The 18,090-nt window shown below is 36.8% G+C and overlaps 2 protein-coding genes across 2 annotated transcripts; one reads left to right on the plus strand and one right to left on the minus strand.

Moving 5' to 3' along the window:
- The first annotated feature begins 757 nt into the window (after window positions 1-757).
- Window positions 758-10,413, plus strand: LOC110464053 (GTPase IMAP family member 4-like). The gene is made up of 3 exons (XM_021519074.1): window positions 758-881; window positions 7,734-7,757; window positions 9,101-10,413. The coding sequence occupies exons 1-3, from the start codon at window positions 863-865 to the stop codon at window positions 10,138-10,140; spliced, it is 1,083 nt and encodes a 360-aa protein (XP_021374749.1). The 5' UTR covers window positions 758-862; the 3' UTR covers window positions 10,141-10,413.
- A 147-nt stretch (window positions 10,414-10,560) lies between these two features.
- Window positions 10,561-16,457, minus strand: LOC110464045 (F-box only protein 39-like). The gene is made up of 3 exons (XM_021519063.1): window positions 15,296-16,457; window positions 13,762-13,920; window positions 10,561-12,278 (listed from the first exon to the last, which is right to left on the minus strand). Exons 1-3 carry the CDS (start codon window positions 16,341-16,343, stop codon window positions 12,172-12,174), a joined length of 1,314 nt encoding a protein of 437 aa, XP_021374738.1. The 5' UTR covers window positions 16,344-16,457; the 3' UTR covers window positions 10,561-12,171.
- Window positions 16,458-18,090: the final 1,633 nt, after the last annotated feature.

Consider the following 18,090-nt stretch of genomic DNA (forward strand, 5'->3'; position numbering starts at 1 on the left):
CACATTATTAAGGTCATTTACACCATATCTTAAATTATTGTTACGTTTGGCACAAATCACGCCATACAAATGCGACCAACATATACTGCTGTACGATGTAGTGTAATTGTTTTTGGTAAACTGTACACAATACATATCCAGCACACTCACAGGCATACACACATAGGGAGATATTAGCCAGGTGGCATAGGACTAGTAGTTAGCGCCTGATAAGGCAGCTCCTGCGAATTCCTCAATATTGGATTGATTATTATATATGCTAAATGTATTGAATGTATAAAATTGTATATCTATGTACTGTAAAGCGCTTTAGAGTGGCTTATGTTAGCTAGATAGGGCGCTATATCAAATGTTGTATATTTATTTTATTATTTACCGGTCTTACACCAAATTGTACAGGTGTAATCACCTGTATGTGTGTTACGTTCATCCTTCAGATATCTGTGTGTCCATGAATTAGGACACAATTGTTACCACGGGGAAAAGTTGTCAACTATCAAAACCTTGATTTGCACAAAAGATATATTTCCAATTTGACAGAAGTAGTTGTACTCGTGTAATTCATTGCATCAAGCCTCTTTGGTTACATATTGTAGAGCCAATTACATCTTTATCATTGACTAGTGTAATTATTGATTTGATTCTTGTTGTGTATTGACTGTAGATCGATACGACATCAACAACCCTGTGTATGTTTGTATTGACTATAAATAGATATTACATCAACAACCCTGTGTATGTGTTATGATATCTTATCAGTCATACATATTTAACGTCCTTCAACAAACCAAAATACAATTGCGACGATAGTCCCCAGGTTTAGATCTTCACATTTATAGCCCTTCACACCTGACAACTCGCGATGGCCAGACGCGCAGGAGGTAAGAACTATTATGTTTATACTCTGATAGTGGATGTATCAAAAGCTGTGACACGGATGGTAACGTTTATACACAGAACACAATATTCTGCAAAAATAGTTCACGGTAAAGGACTTCCTGTTCTGTGCACGTGGCCTGAAATGATCAGCGTTCTTGTACTTTGGATTTATTGACATTATTTATAAACGTTTTTAACAGATACGTTGTAATGGATAGGGCTGATGAGGCTTTGGTTGCTATATAATCCATTTTATAATAAACAATAATAATATTCGAGGTGACATGCCAGTCGATAAGCTTTAACTGCCCTGCAGAATGTATTTCCGGTGAGCTAGCTATTCTCCATGCTTTCAGGGTATGAAGAATGAAGAAACTTCTGTAAAATTATAACAACAAAATATCCACTTGTTCATGATGAAATTTGAATAATGTTTCAGAAATAGATCCCGTAATCTACAATTACCACAGTATTGTTTTGTATATAGAGTTTGAACCAAACCTGTTATTTTTCAAGAACATGTTCGAGGACTTCATATTCTTAATGTTATCGTAAATATTCCATCATAGATGTTTACAAAGGTCTTTGCCCCGATTAGATTCTGTCTATGTTTTTGTGTACAAGAAGGTATTGTTATGCGTGGTTTAAAATCAACCCTACACATTTTCATTACAAATTCCGTACAATTTACACTTTGTATCAGCACCTATTACATAGTAAAATAGTCCATAATGTGAAATAGGAAGGCAATAAGCACATTTTATAACTTAAAACATAATGCATATCTTTTGTATTACAATTTCCTGAATTAGTGTGACCATCATCATCAGTTTCATCACACTCCAATGACTATGATTATCTCTAATGGAAACATTGACAGTTTACTCACGATATTCTCTTGTGCTAGAATGATATTATGACATCAATGATATGTACTGAATATATATATATATATGTCTTTAAGAAATCGATTGATCTAGTCCTGCACCAATAGCTTAAACAAACACTTGCCATTTTATACAAGATAAAAAATACCGCGATGTCAATAAAACTGTAATTCTAACATAAAAATAATAAGATAAGAGCAAATAATAAACAAATGAATGATTCACATGAAGATCCTTTAAAATACAAAGTGTGCCCATTTTAAATAACAAGAAATTAATAGAACATGTCGATCCAATATGCCCTCCTGAACTTGAAATCGAAGACACTACAAGCTCTTCTACTTAAGCCTGTTTCTTTGATCTATATTTAGACCATGACAAACAGGGACGGCTTATTACCAAGCTGTATGATAAACGTAACGATTTCGATTGAACTTTCCCTTCCTTTAAAGTATCATCCCTGTTAGCCATCTTACGTTTACATGCAGAAACCGATTCGGTATTCAATGGCTTGATCCTTATATCATGTTTGCCAGGAAACATGTGCTGACAAACATACAACACAAGGTTTCCATATGATCCTGGCATGATCTCATTGGGAAATATGATATTTACCAGTGCCGTATTTAGATGAATGTTCTTAAGAATACACTCATCTGCGAAGTCAATTTCTTACGATGGCCGAAGTGAGCCATGTACTGACAACGATAGAAGTGGTATAGTTGTACATGCAAAACTTGACAAAGTGACAAAGTGACATGTCAAGTTGACACATTTCTCAAGGTCGGTATCCGAAAAGAACTTAGCTTGTTTTATCTGGGTATCACTAGGTGCTGAAGAAAGCATCACTATTTATTATGTATCAAACTACGTCTTGGTAAAGTCCTTTAGAAATACCGTTGTTAAAACGCGTCAAACGGTGTTATTTTCGCCGATTGATTACTCCTATATTACTTACTTACCTTTTGACATACAAACTGAATTTACTACATGTTAAACAGTTGCAATATCTGAATTATTCTTTTGTTAAACAGACTCATGATAGGTATGCCGCTTTAAATCTTGACCCTTCTCACTCGTTTTCTATTCGCATACACCTGAGCGCACTCACTGACATCCTTTTTGATAACGACGAAGATTTATATCAGCATATTGTATATTTTTCTGTAGTCGGCCATATTCTGATAACTTTCAAAAGGGAAGCAATCACAATGTGTTACTAGAACGTTCCTCGTAAGTGTGTCTGATAACAATTGTATACGCTAAACGTGAATTGAACCCGTACGAAAAGGTCAGTGATTCATCAAGTCAAAACGGATAATCAGAACGTGAACAGTTTGTCTTTCGGTTATTAAATATTACCGTCAGAACACTTTGATTAGGATACATATTGAAACATTATATCCTTCAACCTAATACCGCATACTGCTTTACACGCCAACATACAACACATGTACTTCATGGTAGATTTGTGCCTGACATTATCCAGCCCCTAGTGTACAACTATACCACTAATAAGAATGTATGAGTGTCATTTTGTCAAGTTTTGCATGGACAACTATACCACTAACAAGAGTGTGTGCTGACATGTCACTTTGTCACTTTGTCAAGTTTTGCATGTACAACTATACCACTTCTATCGTTGTCAGTACATGGCTCACTTCGGCCATCGTTATTTCTTATATCGAACTTTTTTTATATGGAATTTTGAAAAAAGGGGAATACGAGAAAACAAAACATACACAGAAAATTATATGTCCATGTGCCCGTTTTTTGTTTGTTATGATCAGTCAAACATACCAATTCAACATAATGTGTGCTTTTTGGTGAAATAGATCGTTTTGACCGTATGAAGACCAAATTCTTACAATGCATTTCAAGTGTGCCATCAGAAATGTATGAATGTTTGCACAATTGATAAAAATCATATTTTATTCTAAATTATGAACGAAAAATTTATTTAACCTATATTTTTATCGCAGTAATGCAATTTATGTTACCCCTACCGCATTTTTTAAGTGCACAAAATACTATTTTTTACCTTTATTTGCAAATTTAACGATTGATATAAAAAATCCTGGTATTAAACGTTTACTTATATTCAATGGATAGATAGAAAATGCGTTTATCTTCCTAAACCAGTCAAAACATTAGGGGGTCCGTGTGCTTATTTTGTTTTGCTATATTATTTTTTTGTTTAATTTTTCACCTTCTGCGGGATAAAACACCAAAGGCGCTTCAGTTTCATCGCCAAGGCAAGTACATGACGTCACAGACTTACGCACAGTCACAAACACAAAAAGATTCTATATTTAGTGATAGATATATATTTTTTTATCAATTTATTTTTCCAACAGTTTTTCATAATATAGGTACAGAACAGGTATTTTCATTTTCACACTTTCTAACACACATTTGACACTTAATTCACTCATCATCATCATCATCATCATCATCATCATCATCATCATCATCCTGAATGTTGTCGTCATCATCCTCACAATCATCATCATCATCATCATCATCATCATCATCATCATCATCATCATCATCATCATCATCATCATCATCATCATCATCATCCTGATTGTTGTCATCATCATCATCATTATCATCTTCCTCATTATCATCATCATCCTCACAATCATCATCCTCATTCTCAGAATCGTCAACATCATCCTGATTGTTGTTGTCATTATCATCACCACTATCATCATCCTCACAATCATCATCATCATCATCATCATCATCAACATCATCATCAGCATCACTATCTCATCCGCATCCTGATCATAAACGTTCAAACTATCCGTTCCTCATAGCCATCATCATCATCATCCTCAACGTCATTGTCATCATCCATACAATGCGTGTCATCAGCAACACACCTCAACAGACAGCCATTGAACCAAACTGCAACATCTTTTTTTAATTGGTACACTCATTATTTGACATCAACATACTCAACAATCATAATTAACTCATTCATAATGAGGAAGGTCAGCATAACACATGTATACACATTTTATGACGGACAATGTAATCCACATCATGATATATTATATTTCAGAACCAAATCATGTACTTCACTTCATTAAAAAGCACGAACAGATATACCCACTCCTGTATTCTTTCACTCACACACACTCTATCTACAAACAGATAAAACTCCTGTAATTGCTTTATGACGACAACATTCAGGATGATGTTGTTGATGATGATGATGATGATGATGATTGATGATGATGATGATGATGATGATGATGATGATGATGATGATGATGATGATGATGATGATGATGATGATGATGATGATGCTTTAAAGAAAAGGAAGGAAAGAGAAATAAGAGAGAAGGAAAGAAAAAGAAAAGGAATGAATAGGCATAGATATTCTGTTGCAAAAATATCATATTGATGAATTCTAGGGATAGATACCAGGGACAGGGATGTCAAATTATACTCATATAGTTCTTACAAATATAGTACCAGAACCAGCAAAATATATTGCCAGAGTACTGGGCAGTATGTGTTTACGTACATCTTTATAACTACACTTGTATTTAAAATTAGTCCACAAGCTCTATTAGCCGCATCCATTTTCCCCAGTATGCAGTAAATCTATGCATATAGCATTCACCTTTAGCAGTTGCAATATCACTTTGTACAGTGTAATGGTCCTTGATTTTAAGAATTAAAGAGTTGTTATTCAGCATTCTATTGTTATATCTAGAACTGTAAATGTATTGCTTAATTATTAAAAGTATTGCCTTATCGCTCTTATTAAACCGTTCTGTTTGTGTAAACAATTCTAATATGAAAGTAATTTTATTGTATTGGAAATAAATTAGCAATGCATCAAGGATAGATTCAAAACTTTTCAAAAAAGACTGAACTTCTTGGCATTCCCATAATAAGTGCACAATAGTTTCTTCAATTTGATTACAAAAAAGTACATAGAGGATTATCTGAGATACCTACTTTAGATAAGAAAAAAAAATTGTTGTCAGTATAGGATGCGAAATTCGAAACTGAAGCCATTATAGCTTTGTATTAGAAGTAACTTTGAAAGGGATTAGATGTATTCGTTTACAGTACTGGTCATTGATGTCAAGTTCAACATTCCATTTAACCTGTCCAGTTGGAATAATTTTTCTATTTACCAGTGTGTTGTAAAAATGTTTTGAGCCTTTAGCAGAGAAAACAAGCATACTGAGTATTGCTGAAGCAATACATGTCCCCTACCGCCCCCCGCAATCTATTAAGATGCAACAGTGACCTCAGCCTAGATCCGAGGACCTTGAAACTTGAACTTGTCCAATATATTGAAATTTTTTACAATAATGTGAAGTTTGACTAAAATCCATGAAAGAATGAGGCACTAGAGTGCTGACAAAGATTTTCTAAAATAGTAATAGTGACCTTGTCTTGCCCCGATTACCTTGAAATTGTCCAAGATATTTAAATTCTTTACAATAATGTGAAGTTTGATTAAAAACTAGGAAAGAATGAAGGCGCAAGAGTGCTGACAAACTTCTTCGGACAGACAGCGAGGAAAACTTTAGGTATTCTTGTTTTCTTCTCCCTCCCTGCCACTCCCACCAAGTTTCACCGGTAAGGGAATAAAAATACTAAGAAATCTTATTTGTTGATTGTAAAGGTATCTTTACAAATGTGTGAAGTTTGATAAACAGGCAAGGAAGAATGTTAAATAACATTTTCTATTTATAGTAACTGTGACCTTGACCATTTGACCTTAAAACTCGAACCTGTCCAACTCAAACTTGTCGAAGATATTTTAATTCTTTATGAGTGTGTGCAGTTTGATTAAAATCCATGAAAGAATGAAGACACTAGAGTGCTGACAAAGATTTTCTATTTATAGTAACAGTGACCTTGACCCGATGACCTTGAACTTGTCAAATATATTTTCATTCTTTACGAGTGTGTGAAGTTTGATTAAAATCCAAGAAAGAATGAAGACGCTAGAGTGCTGACAAAGATTTTCTATTTATAGTAATAGTGACATTGACCTTGATCCGATGACCTTGAGACTCGAACTTGTCAAAGATATTTTAATTCTTTTTGAGTGTGTGAAGTTTGATTAAAATCCAAGAAAGAATGAAGACGCTAGAGTGCTGACAAAGTTTTTCTATTTATAGTAATAATGACCTTGACCTTGATCCGATGACCTTGAAACTCGAACTTGTTGAAGATATTTTAATTCTTTACATGTGTGTAAAGTTTGATTAAAATCCATGAAAGAATGAAGGCTCTAGAGTGCTGACAAACCTCTTCGGACGGACGGACGGACGGGAAAACTATAGTCCCCCTGGTTTCACCGGTAGGGGACTAATAAAACTTTTCAGATTAACTGGAATATATGGAAAAGATTTTTTTTTAAATGGCATCTCATTACCTGCTAAAAACTGTCTTACTACCGCCGTAACACCATGAAAAGTTAGAAAATCTGTGTTTATTTGGAATAAATCTATAAAATCCTGAAAAGTTATCCTTCTTGAATAAATCACTGATTATAACTATACCTTTGTTATAAGTACTGACCTTCTTCCAAAATCTACTAAAATGAAAAAAATTGTGACGAGTTTCATAAATCTCATTTGAAATGAAAACGCATGTAAGATTCTATATTTAGTGATAGATAATATGTCAAAAATGTGGAATTTTAGCATTGCGTACAGTGCAAGAAATATACATTTTTGGGACGAAAGAAACCCACAAAGGACTTGATAAAAAAAACCAGAACAAACATTAAAGCTATGGCCACACTGTGAGTAAAGGGTCTCATCATTTAAGTACTTGTTGTTCTGTTTTTATATGATATATATATATATATTTAGGCCCTTTGGCTGTTTGGTGATATAAACACACCTACATGAATTGAGAAAGGCGCCAAGCAACGTGTTTGTGCTATCGCAGTAAAAAAGTTTGATTATCTGGATATTTCAGGTGCTGACAATGACCGCTGGCAAGGTAAATAGTTCTTAACAAATTATTATCAGAAATATTCCGCGAACTAACGTCTAATCTGATTTATCTGCTAGCAAGACACCACTAATGCTATTAATCTGCTATCCAGACACCACTTATCCGATTAATCTGCTATCCAGACACCACTTATCCGATTAATCTGCTATCCAGACACCACTTATCCGATTTATCTGCTATCCAGCAACCAATTATCCGATTGATCTGCTATCCGGACACCACTTATCCGATTTATCTGCTATCAGCAACCAATTACCCGATTTATCTGCTATCCAGCAAACAATTATCCGATTTATCTGCATTCCAGACACCACTTATCCGATTTATCTGCTATCCAGCAACCAATTATCCGATTTATCTGCTATCCAGCAAACAATTATCCGATTAATCTGCATTCCAGACACCACTTATCCGATTTATCTGCTATCCAGACACCACTTATCCGATTAATCTGCTATCCAGACACAACTTATCCGATTTATCTGCTATCCAGACACCATTAATCCGTTTAATCTGCTATCCAGACACCACTTATCCGATTTATCTGCTATCCAGACACCACTTATCCGATTTATCTGCTATCCAGCAAACAATTATCCGATTGATCTGCTATCCAGACACCACTTATCCGATTTATCTGCTATCCAGCAACCAATTATCCGATTTATCTGCATTCCAGACACCACTTATCCGATTTATCTGTATTCCAGACACCACTAATCCGTTTAATCTGCTATCCAGACACCACTAATCCGATTAATCTGCTATCCAGACACAACTTATCCGATTAATCTGCTATCCAGACACCACTAATCCGTTTAATCTGCTATCCAGACATCACTTATCCGATTTATCTGCACTCCAGCTACCGCTTATCCGATTTATCTGCTTTGCAGACACCACTTATTCGATTTATCTGATATCCAGCTACCGCTTATCTGATTTATCTGCCAACCAGACACCACTTATCTAATTTATTTGCAATCCATGCATCTCTTGAAATGCTTGTGTCTAGAATATGGAGGACCAATTGTAAATGTTCGTGTTAAGGAGACAAACTTAATTTGCAATGATTGCGTTTTATTTTAGAAATATTTTTTTTAATATGCACGATTACAATGCACGGATTCTGCTTGATTATTTAACAGTACGTTGACTGAGTTCAAGATGTGTCTTTGCTAGTTATCGTGACTAAGCTTACGTAGATTTTGTGCCATGGATAAAAAAACAAGGAAAGTAGGACATAGAAGAAGATATTATTGCGTCAATAGGTTATAAGAATAAAATATGTTTTGCATCATGCTTCAAGACTGTATTTATACTTCCAGCACCATTTGATTGGAGAGATTTCCCATTTGAGGAAGTGAAAATCCTTATATTCGGGAAGCAAAAACAAGGCAAGAGCTCACTGGGAAATCTTATCCTTGGAGACAAGTTACTAGATGTGATACCCGAACCAGGCCAAGCTGCCGATCCTTGGTCTTGTGCGTGTAACACTTTTGATGGCAAACAAATCACCGTAGTCGACATTCCTGGTCATATACCTAAGGCAGTGGAGATTATGTTCTCCAGAAAACCGCTATTTCCGGGTCCGCACGCGTTACTGTTTGTGATCGACGGAACTGCAAGTTTTACCAAACAAGACAAAGAATATTTTGAGGGATTTTTGAACAATTTTGATAATGATGTTACCAAACATATTATTCCAGTCATAACCCACTTTGATCAAATTGAAAATAATGAAGAAACCTACATTCAGGATATTGTTAACAACAACAGGTATTTGAAAGCCGTTTTCCGTGCGTGTGACCAGAGGTACGTCCTGATCGACAGTTCTCCGCAAAGGTCACATGAGGACGGGCAAAGGATAAAGCAACAGCAGCGTCTGGTCCTGAACGCTGTGAGCAGCTTGGTGAGGACACGAAAAACAGTGTTTATCAGCGAACAAATGGTCGACAAGATAAGCAAACAGAATGACCAAAAGCGCTTAACACGTCTTGTAACAGACCTCATACAGGCAGACAAACAAATGCTGTTGAAGTATTCGAAGAAACATGGAGGGACACTACCTAGAGAAATCCGTGATCTTCTACAGAATATCCCATCCAAGGAGATGCAGGTAAATTATCGCGTATTGCGAAAGGTTACGGGAATGCTGAATCAGCGACATGATGCCGTTGCCTTGGATACGGAGATGGATGATGTGGCCACCGTTATCACTCAGCATACCGACCTTTTGATGAAATACGATACGACCTCCACCTTGACCGTAGACAATGCCTCTACCATTGACATTGGGACAGTCGCGGCTATTGTCGGCGGTGTTGTTGTTGTTGCTGCAATTCTCCTCGGTAATAAGGCACTTTAACAATGAGAACAAACTATCACTTGACTTAGCAGGCAAAACAGCTACTAATGGTCCTTGCAGAACGCAAATATGTGTAAGGCAGTTACTTAATTGCCCTATGACAATATCAGTCTAACAAATTTGGAATTGTTTGTGGCATCTAACATAATTTTGTCAAAATACCCTAATTTTTAATTTTAACATTTATCATCGGTCCACTTAAAACGAAAATATTTACAACATGACAATGTTGTAAAAGTGCAATAAAAATAATTCGAGTACGTTGATCAGTAATACCGACCACGTCAAAGATTCCCAAAGGGCTGTGGTAGAGAATTCTCGCCTATCCTCAGATGTCCCGCTCCCTCACGTTCTTAGCACACCTGGGGTATGTTACTAGTAGGACGAAACCGAAGGCTCCGTACACGTCAACATGTGAAGGCCCAGACACTATTTGATCATTTGATGTACATCAAAAGTATCGCGCGACACCGTAACGGTATAATTTACAGGTTTTGAAGCCCGATGTCACTCTTTTGTAATCTTCCAATGTGGATATCAGCCTAGCGATTGGTCACTTGTTTAACCCGAAATCAATCAAATAGCTAACCGCGTGTCTTCGATTTTGTCATGACGTATTCCTGGGATGCAGAGAATGTAAGTGAGCGTTACCTCTGAAATTGCGATTATGACGCTCATCGGGAATGGGTCTTTGAAAAACCAGTTCTCCTCCTTCACGTCATAGCATTACATCAAACTTGTAATATCTGCAGCGATATTCATTGTCATGTTTAGAATCATCACATGTCGGCAATCAGCAGAAAAGTCTAGTATTTTCTTTATGGAGTACAATTGTGTGTAATCGGATTCGACAGGTACAGAAAGTCGGGATCGAGTTTTAATTTTGATTTACCACACCTTTAATTATTTTACAATCCTGTTATAGTAAAGGCGGGCGAAGTATTGAAAAATAGTGATTTGATTGTTGTTCTTATGAATCTGTAGATTCACGGTAAAATGTAATAAAGTTTAAAAAAAAAACACCGATGCAATGTAAGGACGATCCTGATTTAACTACAAAGTACGTATCAAAAGTCCTCATCAACACGAATTATTTGTTCCAATTCTACATCTTCTAAGCGGCAGATCTTAAAGTAAATCATACATGTGGGTACTAAGAAGTTTAAACGTTAAATTTACATTTTCGTTCTTTTTTTCAGATTATAATGTACATATTGAAACCTGTTATTTATAGAGGGTGTACCGAGGGGGGATAGAAACACTTTTTTTCAAATAGAACCTCCATAATTTTATATGAAAACAGCCTCGCCCTCCCGTGAGGTTTTAATATCGATGTATAATAGTTATTCGGACAAACACCATTGTTTTTGCCTTTTTGAACTCATATTCGAAACAATAAAACGAATTTAATTAATTATATTTCAACTTTGAATCATACCATGTGTTTCGAATTTCATCAAGCTACCTTGTATATTTAAAAGGTACCGCTTTTCACAACGGCATGTGCGACGAATTAATTTTCATAACAAAAAGGGGATAACTCCACATATCGAACGAGGGGTGATTTTTTGGCCCTGCACACCACCTAAATGACTTGTACCAAATAAAGTTACCCTTTCTTGTTTACTCTAGAAATGCAAAGGACTATTATATGTTATATATTTATATCAAGAAGCTATTTCTATATCGGGATTGTTATACAGAACGCCTCCACACCACACCACCAATATCTACCCAGAGTTTGTATTCGAGATTGCTCTAAATATGGTTCTCGCACACATCATATTCTTAAATGTTTTATATTCTTATTTTATGCCGTACATAAAACACGAGTAGAAATAGAAATGTTTGGAAGGGCAAACTGGAACCGCTCCTCCTTTATACTCTTTTAAAAAATGTCATTCAGAAATACTAATATATGAACTGTTAAATTATAGAGATACGTCATTTATTTCCAAACAAGTGGAACTGAGAATGCGTGTTTTTGATTCCTTATCTTAATACATTAGGCGATCACCATTGTATTAAGTATCAGCTCCTTCCATTAATGGCGTCGATCAAAGATTGCTGAATCGTCCGTAGTTGGTGCCACTCACGCTCGTTCAGGCCGTGTATGTTCAAGGTCAGGGATTGCAAATCTGATGCGGGAAAATAAAATGAAAGAAACATTCAAACTGGCATACAGATAAAAAAACAACAACACGAAAACTAAATAGGCATAGCCTGTAGCCTTGTTCTTTTTGTAGTACATTTGTATATGCGTTTTCTATCACGTATTTACTGATTTGCTGAAATACATACATGTACATGTAAATATCAATAAAATACTTACTGAATTGACCTTGTTTAGTTGCGGTCATATAAGGGCTCACATGTTTGGTATGAAATGAGTATAGTAAGAAAGGACTTGTTGTGCATTCCAATAAGAGGAACGTACCAGTTGTGTTTACTTGTAATTGGCCAGTTAAAGGAACAGCGCGTTCCAAATTACGTTTCTGTTTGTGCAAATCTGATAAAATATTTTAATAGAAGAAAAAAAATACGATGTTAAAAATCTGAAACGAGAACTTTTCACTGGGCGCCATTTTGGATCCAAGTTGGTACCCCAAATGAGACGTTCCAGTTTCTTGATCGTTTCAGTAGAACATCGCATATCGTTTAATTTTTTCTTTTGGTTTTCTCTTTTGTTTTGAAAAACAATACATATCACAGTGTGCCCAATTGTCACTTTGGAACAAAATACTAGCCGACACTGTTAGGGAGCATTTCTCTTTAGAGACTGGTAAACCAGACGTCCACTTCTCCGTTACACAATTCTGCCCATATTTGTAAAGGTTGTTATACAGGTACATATATATATTGAGAGATATTTGGTTTTACCTTTTCACCAGTGATATATCAGATAATGTATTATTGTGATTTATCATCGCACTACGTTACCACTTTATAACCATTGCACATTAAGATGCCCTTCCTATAGGCTATGATATGTATAGGCACAATTTATTCAATAGAGAACAATATACAGGAAGTTCAATCGGCGCGTTCATTCTCCAGCGCAGTTGTCAAAGCGCGAAAAGCGCTTAAATACGATTACCGCTTGGGATTACCGTGTAGATTTACACTTTACCGATGTAACAATATTTTCGTCGTGTTGATGAAAAAGTAATAAATGGGAAATAATGGTTTTCCGGTATTTAACGGAAACCCATTAAATATCATCCATATAACTTTCACCTTATCCCCCTCGATACTCCAGGGGCTACGCTCACTTTCGCTCTCTGCATCCCTGAATATGTCATGGCAAAATCGAAGGCTCAGTGTGCACCACCTTGTATCTTTGATGTCCATAAAAAGAATCTGTCGGTCGCGTAACGGTAAAATTGACTGGCTATGAAGTCGTGTGGCGTTCCTCGTTAATCTTCAAAAGACAAGTATCAGCCTAGCGATTGTCATTTTTTTTTTTTACTTGAGACCAATCAAATAGCTAGCCGCGTGCCTTCTATTTTGCTATATTATGTTCCCGGGGTACAGAGACCGAAAGTGAGCGTAACCTCTGGAGTATCGAGGATGCTTGTCAAATAGCGTATCTGAACTGGACATGCGCAGTACGCCACTTACGGATTACGTTTTGTACCAACAACAGACGTATTTTGTCAACAGTAGTGACAGCCAGACAGCAACATAGTTGTAAATGTCGCAGCTTCCGGCAGGTGTTCAACAAATATAACAAGTCCTCGTCTATGGGTGGGTTTTGATCTAGCTGGAGGGTGAGGTGTTCTGAGAAAACAAAATATTCCATCAAAAGTTAATAAATAAGTAAGTATAAACTTTTTTTTATTTAACAACAATAATGAATTATGAAACAAGTTTTTACAACTTATAGTTATCACTCTTGTTGGCCCGGATGCTATCGCGCGGGGTATCTCACTGTGGGAGAAAACCGGAGTACCCGGAGAAAACCCACGAAATCGGGCAGGTGACCCCCATCCCCCCCCCCCCCCCCCCCCCCTAACCATAAGTTACTGGGGATACTGCCCATTTCTCCTTTATATATTCAAGAAGCTGTTTAACGCAGAATTCCACAAGGCAAACACTACTCTCGCCGATTCGTCCCAGAAAAACAGAAACAGGTCAAAACACCCATTTGAAAACAAAAAATGTCTGCAAACGTTCTGTCTAATAATGTTCGCATTACAAGAAATTAATTCTCTATGCATGTAAATTGCATTTTCATAATAATGTTGTTTGAAATCTGCTGAATAATCAAGATTATCGTCAAACAGACGTTCCGATGAAAAGGTCGAATAACAGTAACGATAACTAGTTTTCTACTGACAAACATATTACAGGCATTTACGTAACATAGGTAATTTTAACACTGAGTTTTATAATAAGTAACTTCTTTTCAATAAATCTTCCCGACTTCGTTTTTTCATTCTATTTTAATCAATTTCGGCATACAACTATAAACTTATCCAGCAGTTCTATTTGAGTTCTATTATTTCTACCATTATTGGCCAAAACAATGTTTATGTCTAAATCTAACAATGTGTCTATAAGAATGACGTCGAAGAAAAATGACACCTCAATAACATAGACAAATTGAATTGTATCAGTAATAAAATCTCAGAATAGTTTTGCAGTTGTGTACATTTTGTTTTTTAAACTCGACCATTAACGAAGTCAGAACTCTTTAATGTAAAATTAAAACAGAATCCAATGGGAAAATGGCGTAGGCCTACTGTGAACGATACGTCACTGCATATACGATATCCCAAAACGTTCCTTATTTTTCTGTCGAACGCAGAACCACCGAGTCTTCTGATGACTGAACGGATGTTTACAGTAGGTACAAGTAACCACTGTCAAATTGAATTACACTTACCTGTGCACACGGCACAATATCAAAAATAGCCGGAAGAACTATTAAAAGTTTTAATTTGGAGCTGGGATTAATTTTAGGTTTGTTACTTGTTGCAGACAATTTCTCACCATGTACCCATTCTCGGCAAGGCATGCACACAAATTTTCGTTTTTACACCTATTTAATACAATATTTTTTCCAATCTTACTTGTTCAATGGAGATATGCGTAAGTCAAGAATTGGTACTTGGCAAGTATTTGTTTGCAACCAGTTATATAGTATACGAACCCAGTGTGTCCGAGTACGTTCTGCCGACGTGTCTGATCAGAAGTGGAATTTGACCTTGCATGTGATCATGTTGCGCAATCGACGCCCAGGAAACAGCATTCACTTCTGCGACCGGAACACCCTTGACCAATGGCTGGGTAGGGTCGTATAGTCGTCCCGTTACATATATGTATAAAGTGACCACAGCATGACGACAGTGTTTGCTGAAGTTTTTCCATACTTCGGACGGAATAATAAAATTGCTCACATTCTTTTCAATTGAAAGTGTGAGTTTCTGTAATGTGTTGCTGAGGTTTTCAGCAAATGAGTCTAATATACCAGCATTGATGGATCCATAGTTCACGTATATTTGTGTAAGGCCTGAGAATTTAGACATTACATGTACGTACCGCTTGTGTCGCACAGGTATAATATTTGTCTGGAACAAATCGTCGGCAGATAACACCTTCAGCGTATTTGCAGCGTACCCACGACCAAGGGACTCAAGTAGGCGACAACCTTCGAGTAATGAAAGTCTACAGGAAACGACAGTGACTGTCTCCAGATACCTAAGCCGTCTGAACAATCTACAGAGAGTACCTATGACCTTATTACGAGATATCCAGAAATGCCAACAATGTTCCAATGCTAAGTGATGCAACACAAACCCAGTAAGTCGTAATTTTGAGTCGTACAGCAGCTGTTTCAAATAAGTTTCGGCTGCCAGCGCCATAACTTTGACCGTCCGATATGTCGGTTTACCGAAGGAAACTGTTAGTGTCTTAAGATACCGTCCCATGATCTTGATATATTGACATTCACGCCTCGCTTTGTTTTCTGCCTTCAGCCCAATGAAATGTACCCGTCTGCGTCGCCAAAGAGACGGGGTGTAAAACAGGTCTCGCCATCGCTTGCAGGCACATGCCATTTGTAGTCTTGCATAGTCACAAAGGTATTCATAAATATATATTACTAGTACGTCCGGTAAGCTATTCCATCTAGCATTAACGTCGCAATCGCCTTCCAAACTTTCGAGGTGGGGACCCTCTTGTTTGTCCAGTTCCGCCATTACAACCGAGTATTATGACGTATAACGCAATAACGTCATACTCCGCGCAGATAGTTGCGCCTTTTAAATAGTATTACATATATTTGTACCTTTAGTGGATTTTTCTTTTGAATAATATGTTACTAGAGCTGATTAACCATTAGTGTGCCGCTGTGCCGATATATCGGCCCAACTACATATACCCTTGAGTGCCGCATTTGGACCGATCGGCCAGCGAGTCAAACCGTCGATTTGTGATGACGTCACAATACATACATTGTTTGATGAGTATTCTACTCATTTAAATATTGTATTCAGGGGCTTTTTCTGAGGTCGATATTTTCACGGTTTTGCTGAAATTTGACATATTGCATGAGCATTTTCCGCAGAATCCTATCCCGTTATTGTCACGATTTTCCGTCCAACAGACTTTGAGATATCATCCATTAATTAGCTGACAGAAATTGTACGCGTCTGTGAAATAAAACCAGAAAGAAATTGATGTTAAATGTAGAACGAAACCAATAAATATACATTTGAAAACAAAACATATTTCGAAAATAATCTTTGAACTCCTACTACAAGTGGCAGATTGCCGCTTTACTGTGCTCACAACAAGTCAAAACTTTACACCTTCGGCAAGTCCGAGATTTTTCATCTATTCGGGCACTCATTTCATCTAACGGATAAAGGTTCTCTCTTTCACTGAACTTCACTATCTTTTTTTCATAGGAGGGATTCTGACCTCATTGGCCTCGGTCTCAATCCACCTAATGCTTGTTTTACATTATTCCGCTGAATTTGAGGTGACGAGTATGACATCATCAGAGTTGTGACATCATCTCAAGTTTATAATGGCTGACGTTTACCAACTATGGATAAGAGTTCTTCCAACAGAACCTATAGACCACGAGTAATCCGAAAAATATGCCAGAAAGAGATGCTTCAACTATTGGGTATTTCTGTCTTCTGTTTTCGTTGGAGCTGACTATACACAAAAGTATCCCGCTTGCCCAGACGTTTTGAAAGGTTTCAAGGGAACAAAAAGTATGGGAGTTGCGTCTTAATTTAAAATTGTCCAACATATATATGCATGCCTGCATTATGTTGTCAAACAATTCTTTTTTTAAGTCAGAACTAAATAATCAATAAATTCGTCTGTAATTGTCACACTGTACAGTCCCGTCCTATTAACCCCATATACTATCCCATCCTGTTATCCCCACACTGTACAGTCCCGTCCTGTTATCCCCATACTGTACAGTCCCCAGTCCCGTCCTGTAATTGTCTCACTGTACAGTCTCGTGATGTAAACGTCACACTCTACTGTCGCGTCCTATTATCCCCACACTGTACAGTCCCGTCATGTTATTCCCACACTCTACTGTTCCGTCCTGTTATCCCCACATTGTATAGTCCCGTCCTTTTATCCCACACTCTACTGTTCCGTCCTGTTATCCCCACATTGTACAGTCCCGTCCTGTTATCCCCACACTGTACAGTCCCGTCCTGTAATTGTCACAATGTTAATAAAGTCTTGGGTAATATCAATATTGCTTTTTGATAGGTAACATTCAAATATGTCGAGTGGAAGCAGTAAATTCGGAAACATATGTGGATCTATTCAACAAAAATTGAAATGACATAATACTGTTAGAATCTACCCCGTTGCCATAATGATTCTTGCATCGTTTCTCAATACATTCTGGTCTATGTTGCAATATTTTATTTCTTGATAGTCTACACAGTGAGACCATTTGTTTGAACG

This window comes from Mizuhopecten yessoensis, unplaced genomic scaffold (assembly GCF_002113885.1).
Source record: "Mizuhopecten yessoensis strain PY_sf001 unplaced genomic scaffold, ASM211388v2 scaffold1515, whole genome shotgun sequence".
NCBI lineage: Eukaryota > Metazoa > Mollusca > Bivalvia > Pectinida > Pectinidae > Mizuhopecten > Mizuhopecten yessoensis.

Bases quoted from the DNA above. Each gene is read 5' to 3' on its own strand.
- LOC110464045 (XM_021519063.1), bottom strand. From the start codon at position 16,343: ATGGCGGAACTGGACAAACAAGAGGGTCCCCACCTCGAAAGTTTGGAA. The intron at 13,921-15,295 runs GTTCGTATACTA...TTGTTTTCTCAG, and splicing joins AACGTACTCGGACACACTGG to AACACCTCACCCTCCAGCTA. The intron at 12,279-13,761 runs GTAAGTGGCGTA...TTCCCGCATCAG, and splicing joins GTTGGTACAAAACGTAATCC to ATTTGCAATCCCTGACCTTG.
- LOC110464053 (XM_021519074.1), top strand. The intron at 7,758-9,100 runs GTAAATAGTTCT...TTATACTTCCAG, and splicing joins TGACAATGACCGCTGGCAAG to CACCATTTGATTGGAGAGAT.